The sequence below is a fragment of the Equus caballus genome, chromosome 26 (genome assembly GCF_041296265.1).
Source record: "Equus caballus isolate H_3958 breed thoroughbred chromosome 26, TB-T2T, whole genome shotgun sequence".
Taxonomy (NCBI): domain Eukaryota; kingdom Metazoa; phylum Chordata; class Mammalia; order Perissodactyla; family Equidae; genus Equus; species Equus caballus.
Genome location: NC_091709.1, coordinates 48,640,562 through 48,667,655, shown reverse-complemented (window position 1 = coordinate 48,667,655; position 27,094 = coordinate 48,640,562). Strand labels below are relative to the sequence as shown.

The 27,094-nt window shown below is 46.8% G+C and overlaps 1 protein-coding gene across 39 annotated transcripts in view; it reads right to left on the bottom strand.

Moving 5' to 3' along the window:
- Positions 1 to 5,453: 5,453 nt before the first annotated feature.
- Positions 5,454 to 27,094, bottom strand: part of DIP2A (disco interacting protein 2 homolog A) — a 130,577-nt gene continuing 108,936 nt past the window's right edge. For 18 of the 39 annotated variants that reach the window (XM_023630358.2, XM_070252405.1, XM_023630356.2 and 15 more), the window contains 13 exons: positions 21,016 to 21,137; positions 20,779 to 20,890; positions 19,409 to 19,518; positions 18,803 to 18,933; positions 17,948 to 18,116; positions 17,139 to 17,309; positions 15,977 to 16,006; positions 15,057 to 15,118; positions 14,247 to 14,304; positions 11,364 to 11,438; positions 9,292 to 9,466; positions 8,428 to 8,551; positions 5,454 to 7,760 (listed from right to left, as the gene is read on the bottom strand). In XM_023630358.2, coding sequence (XP_023486126.1) covers positions 7,508 to 7,760; positions 8,428 to 8,551; positions 9,292 to 9,466; positions 11,364 to 11,438; positions 14,247 to 14,304; positions 15,057 to 15,118; positions 15,977 to 16,006; positions 17,139 to 17,309; positions 17,948 to 18,116; positions 18,803 to 18,933; positions 19,409 to 19,518; positions 20,779 to 20,890; positions 21,016 to 21,137 — 1,592 coding nt within the window. In that variant the 3' untranslated portion in view covers positions 5,454 to 7,507. Of the gene's footprint in view, positions 7,761 to 8,427; positions 8,552 to 9,291; positions 9,564 to 11,363; positions 11,439 to 14,246; positions 14,305 to 15,056; positions 15,119 to 15,976; positions 16,007 to 17,138; positions 17,310 to 17,947; positions 18,117 to 18,802; positions 18,934 to 19,408; positions 19,519 to 20,778; positions 20,891 to 21,015; positions 21,138 to 27,094 lie in introns of all 39 variants that reach the window. The other 21 variants (XM_023630360.2, XM_070252411.1, XM_023630359.2 and 18 more) reach the window with 5 other exon arrangements.

Below are 27,094 nucleotides of genomic sequence, written 5' to 3'. Positions count from 1 at the left end.
ATGGATAATTTAACATGAATAATTTACTAAGAAGCAAAAAGTTGAAAACCAGTTGGTTTTGAAATTTTGCATGTAGTTACTTTTTAAAAGAATTCTCCATTACCAAAATTGAACATCATACAAAAGAGGATGAATGTTATACATGGTGTTATAACACTGGTACTACATCCAACTTAAAGGGAAAGTGTTTCTTCCTTAAGCCATTAAAATCCCAAACTTATGTAAAATGGCCTCAGATAGGAAGAGAATGCTGCTTTCTCTTTTGGTACACAGCAAGTAAGGTGTGCATGATTCACTGACCATATACACTGTCAGACACAGAGGCACATGCAGGTCTCTTAGCCCTTTCTTTAGAACAGCTTGGAAGGCCTAAAGGCAGATCCTGGCAGGAACTTAGCAAACACTGGAGGTAAATTATTTCTCTGGAGGTACTCCCACATAGACCATCCTAGTAGAATCGCTTTGAAACAAATCAGCTGTATTCATAATCTGAAATTAAGTACAAGTAACCGTAGTTTGATTAAATAATTAGAACATTTAAAAAACAATCTGAATTAAAAAGAATCAAGATACAAACAACCTTCTAGAAAATGTACGGACTATATGGAAGTTATGATTCTTAATATAAAACGGCTCCTACAAATCAATTAAAAAAAAGACAAAACCTTGAGCCAAGACTGCCAAGTCTGAATAGAATGCATCAAAAGAGAAATGACCATGGGGGCTGGCCTGGTGGTGCAGCAGTTAAGTTCTCACGTTCCGCTTCAGTAGCCCAGGGTTTGCCAGTTTGGATCCCAGGTACAGACATGGCACTGCTTGGCAAGCCATGCTGTGGTAGGCGTCCCACATATAAAATAGAGGAAGATGAGCACAGATGTTAGCTCAGGGGCAGTCTTCCTCAGCAAAAAGAGGATTGGCAGCAGATGTTAGCTCAGAGCTAATCTTCCTCAAAAAAAAAAAAAAATGACCATGAACACATAAAAACATATTCAACATGACTAGACATGACACTTTTTTTTTCATTCTTCCAAAGCTGTTTATTTCATTGAGGTAACATTGGTTTATAACATTATATAAATTTCAGGTGTACATCATTATATTTTGATTTCTGTGGAGACTACATCATGTTCACCACCCAAAGACTAATTACCATCGATCACCATACACATGTGCCTAATCACCCCTTTCACCCTCCTCCCTCTCCCCTTCCCATGTGGTAACCACCAATCTAATCTTTGTTTGTTATTGTTGTTTTTATCTTCCATATATGAATGAAATCATATGGTATTAGACTTTCTCCGTCTGACTTATTTCATTTAGCATAATACCCTCAAGGTCCATCCATGTTGTCACAAATGGCCAGATTTCATCATTCTATGGCCGAGTAGTATTCTATTGTATATACATACCACATCTTCTTTATCCATTCATCCATCGAGGGGCACTTAGGTTGTTTCCAAGTCTTGGCTATTGTGAATAATGCTGCAGTGAACATAGGGGTGCAAGTATCTTTTTGAATAGTGTTTTCGTGTTCTTTGGGTAAATACTCAGAAGTAGAATTGCTGGATCATGTGGTAATTCTGTTTTTAATTTTTTGAGGAATCTCCATACTGTTTTCCATAGTGGCTGCACCAGTTTACATTCCCACCAGCAGTGTATGAGGGTTCCCCTTTCTCCACATCGTCTCTAACACTGGTTACTTCTTGTTTTGTTAATTATAGCCATTCTGAGGAGCGTGAGGTGATATCTCATTGTAGTTTTGACTTGCATTTCCCTAATAATTAATGATGTTGAACATCTTTTCATGTGCCTGTTGGCTATCTGTATATCTTCTTTGGAAAAATGTTCAGATCCTTTGCCCATTTCTTAATTGGACTGTTTATTTTTTTGTTGTTGAGGTGTATGAGTTCTTTATGTATTTTAGATACTAACCTTGTATCAGATATATCATTTGCAAATTATCTTCTCCCAATTGTTAGGTTGTTTTTTGTTTTGTTGATTTCCTTTGCTATGCAGAAGCTTTTGAGTTTGATGTAGTCTCTTTTGTTTTTGTTTTGTTTTTTTCTTTTCTTTTGTTTCTCTTGCGTGAGGAGACATGGTATCTGAAAAGATACTGCTAAGACCAATGTCAAAGAGTATACTGCCTCTGTTGTCTTCTAGAAGTTTTATCGTTTCAAGTCTTACATTCAAGTCTTTAGTCCATTTTGAGTTAATTTTTGTGTATGGTCTAAGATAATGGTCTAGTTTCATTCTTTTACATGTGGCTGTCCAGTTTTCCCAACACCATTTGTTGAAGAGATTTTCCTTTCTCCATTTTATGTTCTTGGCTCCTTTGTCAAAAATTAGCTGTCCATAGATGTGTGGGTTTATTTCTGGGCTCTTGATGGTGTTCCATTGATCTGTGTGTCTGTTTTCATGCCAGTACCATGCTGTTTTGATTACTATAGGTTTGTAGTATATTTTGAAATCAGGGAGTGTGATACCTCAAGCTTTGTTCTTTTTTCTCAGGATTGCTTTAGCTATTTGGGGTCTTTTGTTGTTTCATATACATTTTAGGATTCTTTGTTCTCTTTCCATGAAAAATGTCATTGGGACTTTGGTAGTGATTGCCATGAATCTGCAGATTGCTTTAGGAAGTATGGACATTTTAACTCCGTTAATTCTTCCAATCCATGAGCATGGAATATCTTTCCATTTCTTTGTGTTTTCTTCAATTTATTTCAATAACGTTTTATAGGTTTCAGTGTATAGGTCTTTCACCTCTTTGGTTAAATTTATTCTCTGGGTATTTTATTCTTTTACTTGGGATTGTAAATGGGATTGTATTGTTAATTTCTCTTTCTGCTAGTTTTAGTGTATAGAAACATAACTGATTTTTGTATGTTGATTTTGTATCCTGCAACTTTACTGTATCTGTTTACTATTTCTCTTAGTTTTGGGGAGATTCTTTAGGGTTTTCTCTATATAAAATCATGTCATCTGCGAATAGTGACAGTTTTACTTCTCCCTTTCCAGTTTGGATCCCTTTTATTTCTTTTTCTTGCCTGACTGCTCTGGCTAGGACTTCCAATACTATGTTAAATAAGATTGGTGAAAGAGAGCATCCTTGTCTTGTTCCTGGTTCTTAAAGGGATAGCTTTCAGGTTTTCACCATTAGAGTAAGATGTTACCTGTGGGTTTGTCATATATAGCCTTTATTACATTGAGGTACTTTCCTTCTATACCCATTGTATTGTTTTTATCATAAATGGATGCTGTATCTTGTTGAATGCTTTCTCTGCATCTGTTGAGATTATCATGTGATTTTTATTCTTCATTTTGTTAATGTGATGTAGCATGTTGATTGATTTGTGGATGTTGAACCATCCCTGCATCCCTGGAATAAACACCACTTCATCATGGTATGTGATCTTTTTAATGTATTGTCATATTCAATTTGCTAGTATTTTGTTGAGGATTTTTGCATCTATGTTCATCAGTGATATTGGCCTGTACTTTTTTGTGTGTTGTCCTTGTCTGGTTTTGGTATCAGGGTAATGTTGGTCTTGTAGAATGAGTTAGGAAGCATCCTGTCCTCTTCCATTTTTTGGGAAGAGTTTGAGAAGTATAGATAATTAGTCTTCTTTGAATGTTTGGTAGAATTCACTGGGGAGGCCGTCTGGTCCTGGACTTTTTTTTGGGGAGGTTTTTGATTAGTTTTTTTTTTTTTTTTAATTTTAATTTTTATAGCAATAACATACGATTATAGCATTATGTAACTTTCAGATGTACATCATAATATATTTCGAATTCGGTGTGGATTACATCATGTTCCCTACCCAGAGACTAATTACCATCCATCACCACACACGTGTGCCTAATTACCCCTTTTGCTCTCCTCCCTCCCTGCTTCCCCTGTGGTAATCATAAATCCAGTCTCTGTTGCTGTGTGTGTTTGTCATTTTTATCTTCACTTATGAGTGAGATCATATGGTATTTGACTTTCTCCCTCTGACTTATTTTGCTTAGCATAATGCCTTCAAGGTCCATCCATGTTGTCACAAATGGCTGGATTTCATAATTTTTTATGGTTAAGTAGTATTCCATTGTGTATATATACCACATCTTCTTTATCCCTTCATCCCTTGATGGGCACCTAGGTTGCTTCCAAACCTTGGTGATTGTGAATAATGCTGTGATGAACATAGCGGTGCACGTATCTTTATGCATTTGTGTTTTCAAGTTCTTTGGATAAATACCCAGCAGTGGAATAACTGAATCATATGGTAGATCTATTCTTTTTTTTTTTTGTTTTAAAGATTTTATTTTTTTTCCTTTTTCTCCCCAAAACCCCCCAGTACATAGTTGTACATTCTTCATTGTGGGTCCTTCTAGTTGTGGCATGTGGGATGCTGCCTCAGTGTGGTTTGATGAGCAGTGCCATGTCTGCGCCCAGGATTCGAACCAACGAAACACTGGGCCGCCTGCAGAGGAGCGTGCAGACTTAACCCCTCGGCCACGGGGCCAGCCCCATGGTAGATCTATTCTTAATTTTCTGAGGATGCTCCATACTGTTTTCCATAGTGACTGCACCAGTTTACACTCCCACCAGCAGTGTATGAGAGTTCCCTTCCCTCCATATCTTCTCCAACACTTGTTTCCTGTCTTGTTAATTATAACCATTCTCATGAGAGTGAGGTCATATCTCATTGTAGTTTTGATTTGTATTTCCCTGATAGCCGATGATGTTGAACACGTTTTCATGTACCTGTTGCCTGTCTGTATATCTTCTTTGGAGAAATGTCTGTTCAGATCGTTTGCCCATTTTTTAATTGGGTTGTTGGTTTTTTTTTGTTGTTGAGACTCATGAGTTCTTTGCTTATTTTGGAAATTAACCCCTTATCTGATATATGGTTTGCAAATATCTTCTCCCAATTGATTACTGTTTTGATCTCCTTACTAGCGATTGGTCTATTCAGATTCTCTATTTCTTCTTGATTCAGTTTTGGAAGGTTGTATGATTCTAAGAATTTATACATCTCTTCTAGATTATCCAATTTGTTGGCATATAGCTTTTTGTTGTATTCTCTCATAATCCTTTGTATTTCTATAGTGACATGACACTACTTGACTATCAAATTGGCAAGGACTTATTTCAATCTTGAGCAAAAGTCCATTGCCAGCACTATCAGGCTGCTGGAAAGAGACCACTCTCACATTGCCCTTTTGCTGTTCTTCAGGGCAGCAGGCACCCAAAGCTTCGAACCTGGCATGAACTCTGACCCATTCACTCCACCTGTAGGAATTGAGCCTGAGGCAGTAATTGTAATCACAGAAGTGTGAACACACCTACAAGGAGGTTCACTGCAGCACTGTTGAAACAACATTGATGTACAGCAACAGAGTAAAAGCTCTCTTTGTCATGGCACACCCATATGACACAGTCGTTGAAACATGTAGAAGAATATATGTTATAGATTAAAAAGTCTGTAATTTATTAAGTACAAAAGCAGATTATAAAAGTATATGATCTAATTTTGTAAAAATTTTAAAAAGGAAAAAATAAATCCCTTAAAGGATTTATGTCAAATACTAATGCTGCTATTACTCAGAGGTAGGATTATAGGAGATTTTAATTTTCTGTTTTACATCTTAATGTACTTTGTAGATTTTATGCTGTAAGCATAAAAGCTTTTATATTCAGAAAAAAGGAATGCATAATAAAATACATCCTATTTGGGGTAACTTTGAAAACCTTTTCACACATTTCAAAATGCAGAATTACAAAGTCAATAACTTTTATTAACATAATGATATAAAAAAATTTTAGTGTGATATACACAATTCCCAAAGAGTAATTTTAAAACATTTTAATGCACTTCTTAAAATCTTAATTTACAAGACACCTTGCCTTACTGCCACTGACCTTTCAATACAAAGATTTTACAATATTTGTTTGCTATAAAACTACAGTATTAAGATTAGGGTTAGGTAGTTCTTTCTCCTCCTGGCCATTCTATTATAAGGAATGTCCATTAGTCCACTGCTAGAACCTCTGTATGTCAAACAATAAGTTACACAGATTATATACATAATTACAATAGGATTATTAGAATTCCAGTATGTTGGAATATACTACACCTCAGTCCATCACCACAGGCAAATAGAGCTACTATGCATGTGTTACTTGTAGCCAAGTAAGAGTAAGATCTGAGTCGGCCCAGTTAGCCAGACCCATTTGGTAGAGAATTAACAGCTTTCTTAGGCACTGGTCCAGGCTAATTTCCAGGCTAGTTCTAGAAAAACCTGGTTATTTCTATGAAGCATGCATGATTCATAAACTTTCCACCTTCAGTCCCCCCAAAACCCAACAACTTCATAACACACTCTTTATTAGCTATATAAAAATAATCTATATCTTAGATTTGAGCTTCACTTCAAATTCTTAGAAGTATCTAAAGGATTTTACATTCTCTTCTTTGATTTAGGTTTACTATAATATTAGATCACTCAGTTTAGTCAAGTTTGAATAAAACAACTGAATATGGTTTGGCCAAATTTTATAAGCACGCAACTCAAAATGTGAAAGCTCTCCTGGGGCAAGGCTCTCCCTACGGCTCCTTGACTGCACTGCAGGTGCTCAGCAAAGAGCACTGAGGACGTGAAACCTCACATGCTGCCACTAATGCTTCTAAATCTGCTAACTTGTAATAAAAATAATTCAGTACACTTCCATGTATTGAGAATTTACATTGTACTGTTATAAAAACAAGCACTTCAACTAAACAGCATGAAGTTACAAACCTACGAAAGTGGTTTAAAACTAAATGCTGGTTTATCTTTCCAAAACAGAGCATCTAACTTGACAGCCCCAAATGGCACTTACTGAGTATTAGTGACAACATATGCAGACAATGGGGCATACCTGTTTCAATAAAGGAAGTGAGGCTGTGCCTGGTCTGGGGTTTGAGCAGGAACGGCAGGCTGGGACTCGCTCCCTTTCCACCAGCTTTTCTAGGCTCTGCTCTTCCCTGTGAAGCAGCTTTCTTAGAGGCCTCAAGTTCTTTCTAGCATAAATTCTATATATGAACTTGTCATTTGAAGTGGGAATAAATAATTGAATTTTTAAAATTAAGAACTATATTTTTAGCCAAGAAAGTGCAAACTCGCAACCTGCAGAGAGCAACCGTGCACTTGCAATTCCTTGCGATGCCCACACCAGGCCTTCCCTTTCCCAGTTACCCTGCCTGTAAAACACTGACATTTGTGTTTTTATAAATGTCCTTGAAGATTAAAAATTTTCTTCAAATAATTCAAGAAGTGGTTCTAAAATGAGATTTGGGGAACCTTGAGATGGATCTGGAAAAGCAGAGGAAGGGGCACGGTGTTCCATGAAGACTGGAATCCTTTCTCCCAGTGGTGCAGACACTGCAGTGTTTTCACATATTCCAGCACCTTCAACTGGTTCCAATGCTGGGGAAACCTGGATCACGCCTGTCTCAGGAACCTGGGGGTTAGCGAGCTGTGCTCACATGTTGTAGGCAACGTAGATTGGGTCCAGCTGGTCGGCCAGAAAGCCGTCACGCAGGTGCATGCGCTGCTTCTCGCCCCGAGAGTTGATGGGGATCACACCCGGGTCCACGATGACCACCACACCCACGACCAGGTGATGCTCCTCCAGCACCACATTTGTCACCAGGGCCACCAGATCCAGTGCATCTTGCTCCAGCCCATCCAACTCCACCACCACCACCAGCAGGTTGGTCCAGGTGAACACAGCACTGCAGGGAGAAGACAGATGGCATCACATGGGAGATGGGCACAGGCTTCTGGGGGCCACTGGACATGCAAGAAACGGTGCCCAATAGAGAATAGTGAAAAAAACTGAAGGATATTCATTGACATCACACTATTGCTTAACATCATTTACAATTTAAAGGTTAGGCTAAATGTCTTTTATAGGAATATCTAGTCTAATTAAAGTTCCTCCTAAGAATCAAGAGTATTATTTGACGTTGAAAGCTGTACCTGTCTCAACGCAAACTCCCTGCAAAGTGAAGAAATTGAGTCACAACGATTTAAATTAGAAAATTCACATTAAAAGCAGAAACACTTCAGGATAAACTGTGGAGGTCTCAGGTTTTGCCTGTGCATTCAGGGACAGACTCTTAGTTGAAAACTGATTAGGAAAACATGAAAAACCAAGCAAAACCCAAGCAAAGGGCACCAAGGGGTGTGTGGTGTGTTTCACAGAGTGTATCTGGAGGGAGAAGAACCTGCGAGAGGCCTGGGGTAGGCTCCTGGAAAGGCAAGCAGCTGCTGGCACGTCCCTGGTGGAGAGGGTCTGCTGGAACCACGTGAGCAGGCAGGAAGCCCACAGTCCCTGGCTCTGCCCCAGAGGAGAGGATGGGTGAACGGGGTGGGACTCGCCCTCCCCTGGGATCTTACCACTCTGCGATGCTCCTGTGTGCTCGTATTACGGATGTCTCGATGTCAATGGGATGGTACCGCATGCCCCTCAGTTCGAGTGTTTCATCCAGAGACCCAACAACATACAGTGCGTCGTGTCGCTCTGTGAACAGCACAGTTCACACACCTCAGAAAGGCAGAGTGAAAGCTGGGTGCTCTCTGCATGTCTGTGTCAGCCCTAAGTCACTGCTCTCTGGGACAGGGAGCTGGCTACTCAAACATCACGTGATATCTGAGCCTTCTGCCAGGTGAGACCTCAGGCGGCCTGATGTGCTGTCCAAAACCTCGATTCTGTGTGATTACATCTCTGCAGCCAGTAACCACCTCAGAAAAGTTATGTCGGTGTCTGAATATATGTTTAAAAATAATCTGTACTATCTCTGGAAACAAAACAGCACCTATAATGGCGACTAGAGGTTCTGACTTTGGTGGGCCTGCTGTGGTCTAGGGGATTCTGCAACTTTGAGTGGTCATGCATCAGGAGGGTGCCACACACAGTTGGTGTAATGTGCTGGTGGCTCTGCCTGGGAAAGACCTGATGGCCTTATCACTAATACCCCCACAGCCTCAGCAGGCCAAGGGTCCAAGGACAGTCATGCACAGCCACAGAGGGAAGAACAGTAATTTTCAGAGAAAACCACTATCTGAACATGTCCTTTACCCCATACCTAAAGATACAAGCGCACAGCAATGGGTGAGGTGAGTCAGCAGGAATCTCCAGGATGCTGTGGTGTGCATGTTGGGTTCATAGGTTGCAGCACCAGAACTCCTGTGGGGTGCGGACAGACCACCCCCCTCCAACACACACAGCGCTGATGCAGGGGCTTCACGGTAACCCCTCACCTCCACTGGCATCAGTGAGCTCTGTTCTTCGAAGGAAGCCGAGGTAGCCAGTCCTTGCCCAAATGGTCTGAGTGTCTCCAAAACTCAGCCGGGCACTGAAGTGGTCAGCGTGAAGTGACTCCTCCCCGTAGACTGTGTAGTACCCAGTTGCATTGTGGGGGCTGCTCACCCAGATCTGGTGGGGCCCAGAGGACAAGAGTGTTGGTGCGTCACAAACGCTGAACACAGATTCTGTCATGTGACATCCGCTAGCCAAGAGTGCTTAAGAAAAACTGAACAAAGGCAGGGGGAGAGGGGTTGTTTTCAGTGTTTCTTATCTTGCGAACTAAGTTAAAATTGCAGGCAGGGAAAGCAAATGAGTAATTTTTCTCTCCTTCCATTGAAGCATTCCTCGCCTTTGACCAGGAATGACATCTGTGGGACTCTGCGATGTGGATGAGCTCAGAGAGGTACTGCTCCATTCCTCACATCAAACTACTGTCAACAGTGAGAAAGAACTGGGAGCAATCTGCATTTCCAAGAGGTACAAGTGAAGTGAGTGAGGGCTCAGAGTGGAGGATGAGAGCCACTAGACTTGCCCCGCAGGCATGCGTAAGTTTACATGCATCCACATACCCTTATTGGCCATATATGTACTAATGGTACCCAGAGTGTCATGGGGCCCCTGACACCCCTGGGACACCCCTGGGGTGTCCTTCTAAACATGGGACCTATCCAGCACCCAGAGTTGCTTCCCCAGACTGAGCACCTGGCTCTAGACGTCCCCACAAGGCAGCATCCAAAAGAGCAGATGGGGCAGCTGACAGGGCCTTCTACCACGAGGTAGGTTCCCAGCCTGGCACAGACCCTCTGTGACCATCTTGGGGGCACACTGTTGTCTTAACAGGCCTAGGTCCAACTGGCCAGGAAGGGGGATGGCTGGGGGAAGGCCCCCCGCCGACCACACCCAGCCTTGGGACTGGGATATCTTCCCCTTAGGATGAGATGCGGCCCCAGGGAGGCCCCTGGGTTCATGGATGTCTCCGTCCCGATCTGACAGAGACTGAACAGCATCTCTGTGAATACCCCTGAACATGAACAGGGCCTGCTGGGACCCTGGAAGCTGTCTGCAGCATAAGGGCACAAGGGTCCTTATGCCCACCTGGCACCAGGACACTGGTTACACAGCATGTCCTCAGAGCTTGGAACTGGGAGTGTGAGACCATTCCCATCCTAACAGACCAAGCGGGGCACTCAGGCCTTGACATGCACTCTACCTGCCATCCTGGCCTCCAGGTAAGAGGTCCCACCTATCTCAAGTTACTGTAGACACATGTGCATAAATAAAAGCACGTCAACACAGTTCCCACATGGCCTGTGTCCTGGGATGATGAGGACCTCCCCACGCTGTGTCCTCAGGACACAGAGGACCCCTCCCTCCCAACCTCAGTGTCTGCCCTGTGCTAGTTTCTCCCTCGAGGGTGCAGCTTCTGGCTTGGTGCAGGAACTGCTTTTGAAGGGGAAGCTGCTTTTTCTGTTGCTGCTGGTTCATGTGTGGCTCCTAGGCCTCCCAGTACCTATAAAACTCAAGGTTTTCCGGGGCTGGCCCCGTGGCCGAGTGGTTAAGTTCGCGCGCTCCGCTGCAGGCGGCCCAGTGTTTCGTCAGTTCGAATCCTGGGCGCGGACATGGCACTGCTCATCAGACCACGCTGAGGCAGCATCCCACATGCCACAACTAGAGGAGCCCACAACGAAGAATACACAACTATGTACTGGGGGGCTTTGGGGAGAAAAAGGAAGAAATAAAATCTTAAAAAAAAAAAAAAAAACAACTCAAGGTTTTCCTCTGTTGGTGGGCAATCCTTGGGGAGCTCATCCTCAGGACCCCAAAATCCTACCCAGGGACTGGGTCTGGGAGCATGAATGTGGGTTGGGAGGAAGTGCCAAACAGCTTCTGACAGATTCCCCAAAGCATGTGTGACCCCAAAGGGTTTAGAATTCCTGAATCTGGGGCAGAAAGGGGAGGGGGCTAAGGAGCAGTGTGTGAGGCTCCGGAGCACAGTCCCCCTGGGGCCCAGGCCCTCCAGCCTCACCTCTCCCAGGTGTGAGTCTCCAAGCGGCCCTTTGGTCTCGGTGTGTGCAATGATGACCTTCACCCCAGGGAGGATCTGGAAGGAGAACGATGCCTCGTGTCAAAGACAATATGAGACTCCTGATTCAACTGCATTAAAAATAATGTCCTCAGAAACGGGTCCAAATGACATGATGTGCACATGGGAGTGATCAGGAGGTTCAGAAGCCAACCTAAATGTGATTTTGAATTTTAATAGAAAGAAGAGACTTTAATAGATAAAATTAAATTGTGAAGCTTAGCAAAATTACCACAGTTCCCAAGAATGGACCCTATTTTGAGGTCAAGCAGGGCAGAAAGGGTCTACATAAGCATGTGCTCTCCCTAGGATCCTGCACTAGGGCCACACGCAGAGCACCTGCTGCTCATGGGGGCACACAAGTGCAGGGGCCATCCAAGCACCACACTCGGCTGCCCCAAGCCTAGCCTGCAAGGGCCTTGTCCATGGGCTCCATCAAGCCTCCTAGTTCTGGACCTGGAACCTAACTATGAAGAAGCCCTTCCTGTTCTGTGACTCGGAGTCAGTCCAACCACTGACTCAGGACAAATGGAGGCACTGGCTCTCCAGGAACCATGAGAATGTTCCAGGGGAGGTTTCCTCAGGGCAGGGACCTTCCCAACACCCGGTCCTGGGGGGCCCTCAGTGGGCTCAGGTCAGACCACCTGGCTGCTCTGGGCCTGGACACCTGTTCTGTGTCCTTACTTGCCCCACATATAAAATGGGAGATGACACTGGGGACCTCCGGGCAGGTGGGAGGAAGGGACAAGGGGTCACAGGAAGGCGTGAATGCAGGCTTTGTTGCCAACGGTCAGCGCCAGGCCCTCCTCTCCTCCTGCTGTTGCCACACCCTCGCCACAATGTCCCGGTGGGACGATCCTGATTTCCAGGATGCTAGTGGAGCCTCCAACTTCTCCCTGTGTGGCCCACCTGAACCCTGAAGCCAGAGCTGTCTTTCCAGAACACACATCTGTCAGGCCCAAGTTACTGTAAAAGCAAAATATGAGAGGGAAGAAAAGCCCGACAAAAAAAAGGTGATTAAAACAATCCTGGTGCAGCCACTTGTGACACAAAAAAGGCACTAAAACTGTTTTGAGGCTTAGTGATCAGGGGAAGATATGCTAAGATTACAAAAAGGATGATGCAAAATGGGATGCTGGGTGCGAGCTCCAGTGTACGCATGTTTCTGCGCTCAGAAAAGGATGGGAGGGACCAGCCCAGTGGTTTGTAGCGATTAAGTTCGCACACTCCACTTCATCAGCCTAGGGTTCGCAGGTTCAGATCCCGGGTACAGACCTAAACACTGCTCATCAAGCCATGCTCTGGCAGCGTCCCATATACAAAATAGAGGAGGATTGGCACAGATGTTAGCTCAGAGCCACTCTTCCTCAAGCAAAAAGAGGAGGATTGGCTACAGATGTTAGCTCAGAGCCAATCTTCCTCACCCAAAAACAAAAGAAAAGGATGAGAGGGAACCAGCAGCCTTAGTGACCCTACATCCCTCTCTCAGCTGCTCTACTTGGAGCAGCACTACACAAGATACATGGGGGGTGTGCTCCCATGCCCTGCACTGCATGTGAGTTCATTCATTCACTCACTGACTCATTCATTCATTTCTCCTCTCCCCCAGCTCAGCTCCAGCCACACTGGCCTTCCTGTGGCCCATGCTCCCAACCCAGGACCTTTGCATCAGCTGCCCCATATCTCCACAGCTGGTGCTCCTCAGGGGACCAAGCCCAGCCACCTCTGCAGCTACACAGCTCCTGCAGTGCTCACTCCTCCTCACTCATCCCCAGCACATCCACCACAGCCTCGTCCTATTGCTGCCCCTGCTGCCCTGTCCCTCTCTGGGCACCTCCCTGCCTCCCTAAAGGCAGTTGTGGCCATGGGGTCTGTGAGCAGAGTCAGGCTGGCCCCTCTAGGCTGCGTGGGCTGCACCAAGCTCCATTTCTTGCCTCTGGGACTGTGCAGGTGCAGAGACGGACAGAGCCCCACCTGCACCCTGACCTACCATGGATGTGCAGCAGGAGCTGGGCAAGGCCCTGAGGTTGGGGGGCTGTCTGTTCCTGGCCACAGTGGGCACAAAGCCCTGCCCTCTATCCTGCTGTCTCCTGGTGGTCAGCTGTAGCACACGGCTGCTGTTCAGACCCATCACCAGTCCGTCCCCCTTCTCACAGTGCCAGATGGGGCCATATGAGTTTCTTCCTTCCTTCCAATCTTCTCTGGTTCTGAGGATGCCTGTTCTTCTGGGTCTACATCTGCTGATCCCCTGTCATGGCAGCTCAGTTTTTACTTGGGTGCCCTCAAGTGGTCGCACAGCCCCCTCCCTCAAAAGCTATGTGGGCTCCCAGGGCCTTACCAGGCCTGGACTGGCTTTAATGGTAAATTGCCAATGCAGGGGCTAGGACTCCACCTACTGCCTAAGACCGTAGTGGGGACGACTTTCTGGCTGTCACCTGGGTCAGGGGCTGAGTTCTTGCAGGCCCCAGTCCAGGGTCAGGGCCACCATGCACTCTAGCTGTGTGCCTGTGCCAGCTCTTGCTCCAGGACCATGGTGAACGCATCGGGCCCTGACCCGAGGGCCCTGCGGCCTCAAGCCCCAGCTGTGGGAGTTCCTTCTGGGTTTCTTGGTTTTGAACTCAGATGTGTATTTAAGGACTCAGCCTAGGGTCTGTGTGTGTTTGCAGTGAGGAGGAGCGGAGGCTTTCTGCATCAACCCAGCCCAACCCCAACCACAGTCGATCTGTGTTCATCAGGAGAACTGCAGCTCCTAGAACCTTCCAGGACTAAGAAAGGACAGAAAGGACTAAGGCATGTGACAGAGGCATAAGTTGCAGCTTCCACTACCTTTCCAGACTCCGTCAACGGCAGACTGTGTGGAGAACCCCGTTCTACCAAACGTACCCTAAAAATTAACAAGGGAAAAATTTCAGAATAAAACTTACTACACAGATAACAATGTCTAAAAAGGTAACTCATAAGGTAATCAGAAATTGATTACCATTGTGACAGTCAGTCTATTGACAAAAGCCAAGCCTTTAGCCTTTTGATCATGACCTTGGAGCAGTGACCTCAGGTGCCACAGGGGACTCACCCTCTACCTGCTCCGTGTGCCAGCACCACCTGCCCAGTTCACCTGGCAAGGCTCAGGGTAGGACCTTGCTCCAGGTCTCTCTGGGGCCATTCTCAACAGCTGTCTCCCCACCCTCAGTAAGTTCCACCCCTGTTCACCATGCTGTGTGACCATGTTTGAGGATCCAGAACTGGGATCTGAACTTCAAAGCTGGGAGGGGCTGAGAGCCACAGGTACACACTGTGGCCCTAGCACAAGTTTAGTGATGTAAAAACTACATCCTTCCTTAAAATGGTATCATGTAAAAAATGTCCTTACCATTAGCTGCTTACTTGTCTTCTACCCCATAAAAAAATAAATGTCAATTGTTGGGTCACTCTTATCATCCTCCTTGGTTGTGGGATGGCAGATAAAGGGACATTGACTGAACCTTGAGGACACAGGGAAGCAGAAAAGGAAGCCCAGGCTCCCCCAGCAGAGCACGCTGACTCAGCCAGCCGTCCACTAACATCTGGGTGCCGGGAGGTCCAGTTAGGGCAGACTCAGCCTGCAGAACGTCAGGGTGGGTGTGGACAGGCCGTTACCTGTCATGGCGCAGCGCTCTCATGTCCACGTAGACGGTCGTGGGGTCTGGGCCGGCAGTGCCCTGGAAGGAGAGCAGCAGAGGAACTTCTGTTCAGGGTCCTCACGCTCAACTCATTTTCAGGAGTGTGTCTGCATCTATGTGGCACAGCCGTGTGGCAGCTCCTGCCAGTGGGGACACCTGGGAGGGAGCAGCTCTGCTCCCAGCAGTGAGTCTGCCCAGGGGCCCTGATGCCTTCCATCCAAACACCTACATGGCGTGATATTGAGTGAAACATCCAATAACACTGAATGAAGATGTCAAAACCTACAATTTTACATTTCAGTTCTAACAGCTCTCTATTCCCACTGGTCTCTATGCTGTATAATATGGTGAAAACACCGCTAGGGGTTTTGGGGGACGTCTCCACCAAGCCGCCGGGTGGGGCCTGGCCCCCCACCAGAGGAGCTAACTCTCCTGAGGGCTGGCACAGCAGAAGCTCTCTCAGAGATTAGCCCAAATGACTCCTCACTTCTCTCTCCTCTTATGTGACATTTGACATTGATCCTGATTAAAGGATGGTTATGTTCTGTTTTATTAGATAAGGAACATCAAATTAAATGGACAATCTGCTCAACATCATTCTCTGAAGGTCCCAGACAACATGACCTATGTCTGCCCTAGGATTAAAACAAAAACTTCTTCACTGAGACTAAACAAAGCCCTTCCTCCACAGCCAATGCTATGAATGTTAAATTCTTTTGAAAATAGTTTTGCTCTTAAGTTGGTTACAAAGGAGCTTTTGTAATATGTCAGATAATATCCACTGTGAGCAAAGTTAGACAGCAAAAGAAACACATATTTGTCTGGAATTCATGAGAAGGCCACATGAACTCAAGGGGGATACACAGAGGTGCCTCGAGGCCAAGGTCAAGGTCCTACCTGCTCAGCCAGCTTTCCCAGCCTGTTGGGCTGACAGAGGCAAAGGAGGCCAGCAGAGTGAGACAGGGAGGAAACAGCCACAGGAAACACAAACAGAAAGCAACAGGCCATGTGAGAAACACACAGTAAGAGAGAGTAAAATGTGTCACTGCATCTCAAAGCAAAAACATGAATACCCCATTAAGATTTTTGCAATCACACATGGTATCCCACATGCCGACAAACAGAACAGATACCTTCAAATATTGAGTAAGGAGGACACAGGCTTTTAGATGCTGAGCAGACAGTAAAGTCTTCACTTACAGCCACGAACTACTTGGCAGTAGCCTGATGCTCAGTCTTACTTTCTACAACAGCAAGGGACATGGAGGGGACCCTACCCCACCTCCTCCTGCCACATGGCAGGGACGGAGGCTCGGAGTGGTCAGCAGAGTCTTTTCACAGTTGAGAGGACATGAGCAGAAACTCCAAGAAAACAGGATGACAGTCTCTGCAATTGAGACCTGTCCTGTGCCTGGCGCAGGCTGACCCAGGATGGAGCACTGCAGCCAGGCAAATGCCCTGCAGATGGAGCAGCAGCCCCACACGGTGCCCTGCTCTGCTTCCGTGATACCTCCCCTCCCAACAATTCTTGTCCTGTGTGGGTGAGGAAGGCATTCAATATGTTTGTAGAAAGAAGTGAAATGGAGATACTAGTACAAAATCTAGACAATGCTGCTCCATTTCTGAAACTTTGTGTTTCCTTATAGTAAGTGAAATAGCTTGTCTCAAAAATGCACTCGGGGCAATACAAATTATCATGTCACCTAATGTTTCAATTTAAAATTGGTAGATATCCTAAAAAAATAAGTTTATTCTTGCTTTAAAAAATTAGCTGCATATTGTATCTAACTTAGAGATTCTTCCAGGTAAGGTAACAGTCACTGTTCAAGAACAATTTGTATTTTTTCCAAATAAGCCTTTGTTCATTAATGAGACTAGAACATCTTCTAAAATAAAACCCTCATAGCTCTCAAAGCTAAACTGCTGTTTGGAAAATAAAACATCTAAGCCTCAGAGGACAAGAAATGGACGCAGCAGGTACGACAAGCACGTTAACGATTCAGAAACCGCCCACCTCAGGGCAGCAGGAAGCTTCTGAGCTCCGGCCCAGCCGCTTTACCTGGAGGCAGATGGCCACGTTGACCCTGCACCCAAATGTGGTGCTCACGGCACGCGCCGGCAGGCCCAGGTCCTTGAACAGCTTGGAGAAGGACTGCGTCAGCGCGATCCTGGGCCTCTCCTCAGCCACCACCATGCATGTGCGCACGCACGACAGGTTCACCCCCTTCATCTGTGGGAGGAGTGGGTGAGACCTCGGCCCTGAGCACTGTCTGAGGGAGTTCCTCGGGGACCACAGGTGGTTTGGCCCTAGGAGCAAGTGCACAAAGGCGCACAAAGGCCCACAAAGGCCGAGTTGAACACAAACCCCGCCTCCTCTGCCCTGGTCTTGGTTCCTCAAAATTCTAACTACGGAAGCACTAAAGAGTATGCATCTACTCCACACCCACAGCTGCTCTCCTGTGTGGCCCAACCCTCCACAGCTCCCTGGCTCCAGCCCCAGGCCCTTCCCGACCCTGAGGCCTCGAAGACCCAGCAACACTCTCAGAGCTGGAGTCCACCACCCCTGCCCTGTGCACCGGCCCCTCCTGCCATATAGGGTGTGTGGATGAGAGGAGGGACCTCTGCAGAGGCGTGGTGGGAGCACAGCAGGGTACGGAGTGTGCGAGGAGCTCACAGCAGGGTGGGCACGCAGAGGGGACACAGAGCGAGTCTGCTCAGCACACGGAAAGGTTTTTTTCTGTTTCAACAAACTGCTTGGACAAGTCTTGGGAATCTTTTTTTAAGGTTTCCAGGGGCCCGGTTGGGGCCCTTCCTGAGGAGAGATGAGGGAAAGCGGGGTGGGCAGGCCTCAGGACTGTGTGCACTTACCCTGAGCACGCCGGTCTGTGCACCAAGGCCCTTGGTGCACATCTCCATCACCGAGTAGGAGCAGAAGGTGACACGGGCCTTGTACTGGCTGACGGCCGAAAGCCACAGGGACACGTTGCTCTCCAGCTCCAGCGGGGGCACCAGCACAGACTGGTGTCCAGAGTAGACACTACGAGAGGCCGCGGAGGTCAGCACAGCCCCAGGGCGACGGGGCGGCCGCCTCTTTCCTTCTTCAAGGACACTTCTTTTCTAACCAGGACAGGGGCACAATTCTGCCCTAATGTCAAGTGGGAGTTTCAGTAGAAAACACGCTTGTAGGGAGAGGGTGTGACACACAGGGGGTCCTGGTCTCCCTCCAAGCACTTTATAAGGAGCCAGGTCACAGTTAGCGTCAGGGCCTGCTGGTTGGGGACTCAGTGTCATAAAGATCTGTCACTACTTCCTAGTCTTGATGGGATTAAGAAATCTCTTCCCAATTATTATTAATGGATTGTGTTTGTGTTTAACGAAACGCCTATTTTTACTCTCTGACTCAATTTTAGACCCAGACTCCAACCCATGTCACCCCCAAACAAACGTGTATCTTTGGCTTCCTGGGCATCAAAAATGCTTAGAATGTTAAGATTCTAAAGACCTATAGGAGCAATTCTAGCCCAGCTGGTTGGCGCAGCAGCAGGAGACCCACACACTGTGCCTCCACTCGCCCGCACACTCTTCCTCCACTCACCCGCATACTCTTCCTCCTCACCCGTACACTGTGCCTCCACTCACCTGCACACCCTACTTCCACTCACCTGTACTCTCAGCTGCACACTCTTTCTCCTCTTACTTGCACACTCTACCTGTAGCACTCACCTGCACAGACACCACAGGGCAAAGCCGAGGCCACAGTAAGGGTCAAGGCAGATGGCAATCTGCCTTGAGGGGTACAGCTCACACTGCAGCTTTATGGACCGGCACAGGGCACTTGTGGCTGCATGTGACATCTGAAGAACCAAATAAAAGTTCTGTTCAGTGATGTGAAGGAAGAGAGAGGGCTAAGAACAGTGCTGCTGTCCACACATATTTACTTCCTTAAAAGATGGCTGGTTCAAATCTCTTATAAGCGAAATAATATCCAGGAAGTAGCACATTGAAAATCTTCTAAATGAGAATAATAAAGCATATTAATGCAGCTCTTGGCTCCTGATAAGGAGACAGACTCATCAAAGCCACCTGCTCCTCGAGGCCAGTCATAAATCAGAAAATTTAGATATTACCATAAAACATCAAAATATGATTACTCTCAGGCTAATCTAATTTTGTGGTTTATTGGTCTTTAACACAGACTTTAAGGAACAACATTGTTGCTTCAAGCTCTGGATAAGAGGAAGGGCCTGCATAAACCTGCATCCAATATCCTTTCTGCCCACCCCCATGTCAGGGACTAAAGCAAACAGGAGCTATGATCAGAGGACCAACCTTCACACCCGCTAATATTCCAGTAGTCGACACGCTGAAGTCCAAATACGCAAGCACGTCTGGGGAGGGGGGCCTGAAAATGCTAGCCACCTTCTTTTTTGGTATGTCATCTGTTGGACAGAACATACCACTGATGTTAATGTTGCTTCAGACTCTTGTAGGGAGAGACAGACATGATTCATGCTTGGGGAGTCCTGAGAGTGAGCTCAGATGGAAGTTAGGCTACAAGAAAGCAGGCTGCGTCTGTAGGCGGGGAAGCTTATTTTAACCTTCAAGTAAACGTCACAGGGAGCAGACCCACCATAACTGCTCTCAGCATGTGGTGACAGGGACCGTGGCAAGGTGGACATGGAGTGGAGAAGACAGGCCCTGAAAACTGTGTGGGAAGTCACTTTGGTTACCGGGGGAAAGGTCAAGAGGAGCAGGCCTTTGTCAGAGGGTGCAGAGCCCATGGCAGAGCCAGGCTTAACAAGAACTCCAGCCACAGCGAGAATGCCATGGATGGGCTCACAGTGCTTCATTAAGTCCTCTAAGACCATGAGGTGGACACAGCTGCTGACCAACTACAAGTGGACACAGGTGAGGCAAGGGCAGGAGGCTGCCCACTTTGCAGCAGGCCAGTGAGGTGATGGGACTCTCTGGGGCCAGTCTGCTCTCAACCCCTCCCGGGCCCCACACCGGCTGCCTGGACCAGTTCCTCGTGCCTATTGATGGATATCAGGCAGGTGGCTGCAAACAACACAGTCCGTGACCTTCTCTCACAGGTGGTGTCCTGGAGGGCAAGGATGTGGGGAAGGGGAGACTCTTGTCTGCTAGTTGGCCGGCACCCATGTGGCTGTGTATTCCAAGTGACTGAAGGAGCCTGTGGGGTGATGCTGGTTTGGGTTGTCTTGTTGGGGAGGGCCAAAGCTCTCTCAGGCCTAGGCTGAACCCACAGCCACGGTGGTGGTGGGGGGTTTCAGCCCCTCCAGGTTGGCCCACAAGCCTTTCACAGTGTGTGGCAGCATTCACCAATGATGGGGACAAGGGATGGGTGTGTGCGTATGCACTGCGAGAACTGTCTGTGTGCTCACAACTGCCAACCTCTAGGCAGGCACCAGAGGCAGCAGAGGAGCTGGGCTACAGGCACACAGACCTTGGACCACTGCTGGCCACAGAGACGGCGCGGCAAGTGAACCCAGCTCGATGGTTCTCTCCATTCTGAGCACCCAGCTGGAGTCTCCTTTTAGCACCTCTTTACCATTTACTTCAGCTGCTCTTACCTGACTTTTATTTTTGGGGGAGCAACAATGCAATCCCTATAACAAGGAAAGGGCAGGGAGTTCCCTGTGGTGGGACCAGCACACACACCAAGGGCGCTGAGGATGCACCTGTGTCTAGAATGGTCGGCCAGGTTCTGACGTCCACAGCGGCAGCTGCTTCCTTGGATTTCAGCAGTCGCATAATGGCCTGCGTGGTGAGGACACATGCAGACTTGCTCACCTGTGGAGCCCGGGGATTGAAGGCACGAGTAAGACGTGGCACCTGGGAGCAAACCCACCCATGCAGCCCTAAAGAGCTGACCAGAGGCCGGGAGGAGAGGAGATCTCCGTCTGGGGCACACATACCTCCACGATCATCTTGACGGTGGGAAGCGTGGTGGCGAGGTTCTGGGGGTGCGGGGGCCGCACAGTGACAGGCACACAGCCACAGTACAGGCAGCCGTAGAAGGCAGCAATGAGGTCGACCCCTGGGGAGACATGTGGGTGGAGAGGGTCAGCGTGGGGCCGAGTGTGGCTCCTGGCGTTTAATGCCGTGGAATGGTGAAAATGACAAGGGGACCTTACTTGGATAAAGCTACTACTCTATCAAATGAATAGGGTATTTATCGAACACAAGGGTGTTAGAGATGGACAGAAAGCTAGCCTGACTGCAGGTCGTCCCCCTTCTTAGATCCTGGGAGGCCAGGCAGGTGGAAGGGGCACAGCCATGGCACAGCGGAGGTCCCCAAGGGCCGTGGCCCGGGCCTCATGGAGCAGCGCTCTGCCCGCCATCCCAGTGCGCCAGGGCGGACGGCGGGGTGGGTGAATGAGGGCAGCGAGGAAACCTTTGAGGGGTGAGATGTCTGTCCACCGCGAGAAGAGGCAAGGACGCAGGGGCAGTGCCACCCACCACGGCCACGGAGAAGATGTGAGGATGGACGTGGAGGGAACCCAAGGACGCAAGGGCAGTGCCACAGAGGCCCAGCACCTCCTAGCCACGCTTCTGTGCCCGGATGCCGCTGCGGCCCGGGAGCTTCTCCTGGACAGGCACTGGAGGGTGTGCAGGGAGTCCCCCAGCCCTGGGCACCGGCCAGTACGCTCCGCCTGGCTCGCAACCACATGATGCAACGCGAGGCCAACGCACTGTTCCTTCGACTTTGCTATATATTTAAAATTCCCCCTATTTAAAACTTGGGGGGAATCCTTTTAAAGCCTATTTTCCCATCTTGAATTCAGTCTGACTTGAGAACACCTGCACTCCACACCCTGGAGGCAGCTCCAGATGTTGCCCTCAAATCACGTGAGGCCTTACCTGGCTTTTTCTGGCTACAAGACACCAAGACAACCAGCCTCAGACTGTTTCGATTCCAGAGTTAAAATAAATATGCAATGTTTAACCCGGCTATGTGTCTCACCAAATTACAAGTTCCCAGTGCTCCATCAGTAACTGGGAAAGTGACTACTGGGGCCAGGTCAGCTTAGCAAGGTCATTAGCAGGGCCTGAGCCCACCCACTCAGCCAGGCTGGCCCCACCAGTACTACTGCCATGGCAACACCCATCTGCTCTGTGCCTGCTGGTAGCAAGGAGTGAATGGGGGCGATGCTGAGGCCAATGCACATGGGCAGTCTTACACTGCGCACGGTCACTCTGCCCCATGTGCCACAAACATATCAAACTAAACCAGAGCAAGGTATGACCAAGAACTCATTTCCTTGAGCCTATAAAGCTCCTGCTGTTCCCTGCATATGTATCTTCTCTCTCGTCCCTGGCATCACCCAGTGAGCACCCCAGCCTTCTGCAGCATTGCTTCATAATCTCTTGGGTCACACACCCCTTTGAGAATTGGAAGAAAGTCTTGGATTCTCCCTTCACCCCCCAAAATGCACAATGCACGTGCCTGTGTGCATTTGCAAACCATCCGCACCTCAGGAAGCTCCAGACCTTCAGGCAGGGCCCAGCTCTACCCTCCAGCTATTATACTCTCCACCTGCTACTAAGTTTCTAAAATGTAAATTTAGAACTTCACCATGCATTTTCTTTTTTTCATTAAAATGTTTTTGTGGATAGTGTCAAACATACCCCAAAACAGAGAAGAGCATCCAGCCCCCATCTTCATCATTCAGGTTCTCAATTATCATGATGGCACTGTGTTTACCACCTACCTCTTCTTTTTTCCTGTGTTGAAGCACTGAAGGCAATTCCCACACACCCTATCACTTCAGCCCTGCCCCTCCCTGAGCATGTCTTCCCACGGGCTGCTTGGCCTGCAGCCCCAGCCCTAAGCCTGGGGAATGCCCTCATCCCCCAGGCTCTCAGCATGGCGCAGCACCACTCTGCCAGTGTGGACAGCAAGACGGCAAGGGGGTGCTCCAGCAGGGCTGTGTCTCAGCCTGCTTTCTGTCAGGGTGATGCTCACCTTACATGGAGGAGCTGCAGAAAGCACCTTGGAACACAGTGGGTATCTGAAGTGTGGGAATTACAAGTGCCCCTGGGAAAAATAGCTTCACATTCCAGGGATTGGACAGAGTAGAAGGAACTGAAATGCCAGTAGAAGTTCTAGAGTATTCAGATTACCAAGTATCTCTGTCAAGAAATAAACCAGGCTGCCATCTTGCCCTGGCTCCTAAGCAGGGGAGCACATAGGCAGATGGTCACAGGGACGTCTATACTCCAGGGCAGCCCCCCGGGGAAGAGGCCCCCAGCTCCCATAAAGAGAAAGTGTCGAGTGCAACCCAGTGTCCCACCAGATAAGCTGAAAAGAGAGGTCACTGCTGGGGCCTGGACATGTGGCCTGGAGATAAGGGGAGAAAGATGTCAGCACAGAGCAAACCCACGATGGATGTCACCATGGAGGAGATCCCAGACTCGGAGGGTAGATACAAAACATGAGTCAGAGGAGTTCCAGAAGGAGAAAAAGAGGGGGAAAAAGGCAGTAATGAAAAAGCACATTTTCCTGAGATGAAGATGAGAGTCCATAGATTAAATGGGCAAGAAGGTAAGAAAGGACCCACACCTGGGCATATCCTAGTAAAATTCCTGAACTCTGAGGCAAGAATGAAAACTAACAAGCTTCTAGGCAAAACAACAACTTACAAAGGGAAAAAGAAAGAGTGGATTATCACCCAAACGCCTGGATAAGCACATGCACAACCAGGAGAAACAGCGAGAAACCTAGATTCCTATTACAGCTGAGGCATGAGTCGCCAGTGCAAAAGAAAGATATTCTGAGTGTGCTTGGCCCATGCCCAGATCTGGAAGAAAAACAACCTGCTAATAGCTAAATAACAAACTCAGAGAACTGAGACCTGAAGACAGGGGTAGGCTAGAATAGAGCGGGAGGGGAAGAGGAGAGGGGACAAGACCCCATCTAATGGGAAGGACACACTGTCTGGGGTATGCACTGAGAGAAAAGAGTGAGGAAGTTCTCATGAGAACCAAAAGCCCTCAGCAAAGTGATGAGTTGGGGATGAGGAAAGAAGGGAAGGGGAGGGACAAGTGGAGATTTCTACAAGTCTCTGAGGTCAGGGAGGGAGCAGGAAGGACATGGAGCACCCAGTGGGAGTCAAGGTTGTTCTTGATTGGGGAGATCACTGCATCTTATTTCCAAAAGACCAGAGGGCAGGGAGAGGAAAGGAACCATTCAGCCATTCACTGGGGACAATTAACACTTATGAGGATTTGAAAACAGCAATTCAACCCAACAAGGGGAAGGGCCCTACACGGAAGAGACTGTTGCTTTAAGCAAGAGACTGTTGCTTTAAGCGGGGTGTGGTGTAGAGACAAGAAACAAGAGGGAGAGGCCACAGTGAGCATGGGGAAGGGGACAGAGCCAGCTGGGAGATCTTGAAAACCAGGCTACCACACAAGCCAAAGTCCCACACAGTTATAAGAAAAAAGAATCGAAAGCAGAATATCATCTGTCCATACAAAGACAGCAAATAAAAACTATAATCATCTACTACAAAATGTGCTAAAATAAATTAAGAAAATGATACAAGACAAAAGAATAACAGAAATCAGAATTAGAAAAAAGTCAGAAATGAGGAAAGAACTAGAAATTATTGAAAATCATTTCAGAAATGAAGATGAAACCAGAAGGAACACAAGAGCAAATAAAGACAACAGATAAAAAGGAAGGAACTTTTAAAGCTCAAAAAGAAATTTAGTAAGAAACAGAAACACTTCAAGAAAAAACGACAGTGATTGAAGACAAAGCAGCTCTAACACACGGATGACAAGTAGGAGAGCATGAAGAAAATCCAGCAAGGGAAGAAAATATGTAGAAAAAAACTATGATTTTAGAAAATGTTCTTGAAATTAGAAAAAAGAGTTGTGAAGCTACATATTTAAAGATACCTTATACATGAGAATGTTAACCCGTAACAACCAACATCAAGATTATGTACTGGCCCTCAAGAAAAAGAAAAATATCCTTTTGGCATGCAGGCAAAAACAGCAAGTGACTCATAGAGAAAGAAAATTAGATTATCATCAGGCTTGTTGACACTTTATGCCAGGACAAAATGGAGCAACAAATTTAAGATAACTCGAGGAAAGAAATGTGAATCAAGGATTTTTTATCTAGCAAAAATGACTTTTGATTATAAAGGGTACAAATTGTTATCAAAAGCAAGAACCCTGGGGTGTTGTTCCCATGAACCCTTCCTGAGAAATCACTTAGAGAACAGGATTCAGAAAACTAGCCTGCCCAGAAAGACAGACCTATGGACTTAAGGTGAGCATGAAACACACAGTTACAACCTGTCCAGAGAGACACAGATCCATGGACTGAAGATGAGCATGAAACACAGTTACAACCTGTCCAGAAAGACACAGATGCACAGACTGAAGATGAGCATGAACTACAGTCATGGTGGAACTGAAACCAAACCAGGGTGAAAACAGAGAGGCTGGATTTGTAAAGGCTGTCTCTCTGACAATATAGACAGCATACAGCTATAAGAAAAAGAGGGGGACAAGAAAGAATGTGCACAAAATTTTAAACTGTTTTCAAAAATCATATAGGTAGTCATGGTATTACTACTGTTATTTTGGGAATGCTGCGTGTGATGTGGGATAAAGTAAGTAAGTAATTATAGGATATTTCAATTCTGTCATCCCCTCTGTCCTGTAGAATCAAGATTCTTTTCTCCTATGGAGAAAAGGAAATATAGATACAATGTAGAAGAGGTTTAATAAAAATCCTATAACCTTGAATTTGAATTGGATGTAACAGTATGAACTCATGAGGAACTGCCTCTCTAAGAGATATAATTATATTTATTTATAATTTCTAGCTCTGCTCACTGAAAAGGCTAACAAATAGCAGCCAACCCAGGAGAAATGAGCATCCCATCCCTTGTGCCTCGATTTTGTCGTGGGAACACCAGGACTGGTGCTCTATGGAGAGACAGCTGATTCCAGGTCTGGGGTAGGACAGGCACAAAATGAGCATGGAATACCTAGTCTCACCAGACGGCAAGGAAGCCATCAGGGACCAGAGGTCATGTCCTAGGGACTCAGGAGCCAGCTAGAGAGGCTCCTATTGGCCAAAGTGGGTCCATTTGAGCTTCAATAAAGAAAACAATTGCAAAGGATTGAAACCCACAAATATGTTTAAATCTATGAGTTCATAATGAGATACATATATATATATATATATATTTAAATCCATTGATTGGCTACCTTTGGAGTATGACAGGGAACAAAATCCATTTTACTGAAAACTGAGAAAAGGAAGGAATCAACACTTTTCCTGCCCTTCCTGCATGAATTCTACCACTGGGTGACCAAATACCAGATGAGAGGAAGTGTCTGTTTATTAGTTTTATGGCTAATAAATGTAAAAGAAATGATAGAATATCACTGTTTTGTGACGCCCTAAGGAATTAATGAATGTAGAACACTGAGCATCAACGCCTGCTAATACTGCAAAAGGAGAGACAACCCAGCACGTGGTTTCTGATAAAATAACTCAATACCATGCATAGTCCTGGCAAGGGAATTGAACCCAAGTCCCATCCAGTGTTTGGATCTAGCTGCCAACCTGCAGGAAATGCACCCAGAGCATGTACTCAGCTACTTACAGGCTGTGAGAAAAGCTCTACAGGGTCAATCCAGGTCTCTAGTGGATAAGTGTAAGGAGGAGAGGGAAAGGGGAGTCTGCAGACTAAAGGAGACTTAAAAAATATATCAAATTTAAAGAAAATTGGCAGACTAAACTATGATGTGTAGGGATGCTCATTGGGGTGATCAAACATAATGAAATGGAGGCGATGATGACTGCGGGCGTCGGGGAGAGGCTACTTTTGGGAGAGGGGAGGGGATTGTGGTAGGGACAGGAGTGCAAAGGGATTTCTGGGTACCTGGCAAGGGTCCCTTTCTCGACCTGGCTGGTGGTCACAAGGGTGTTTACTTTATAATAATAAAATGTGGGCCGGCCCA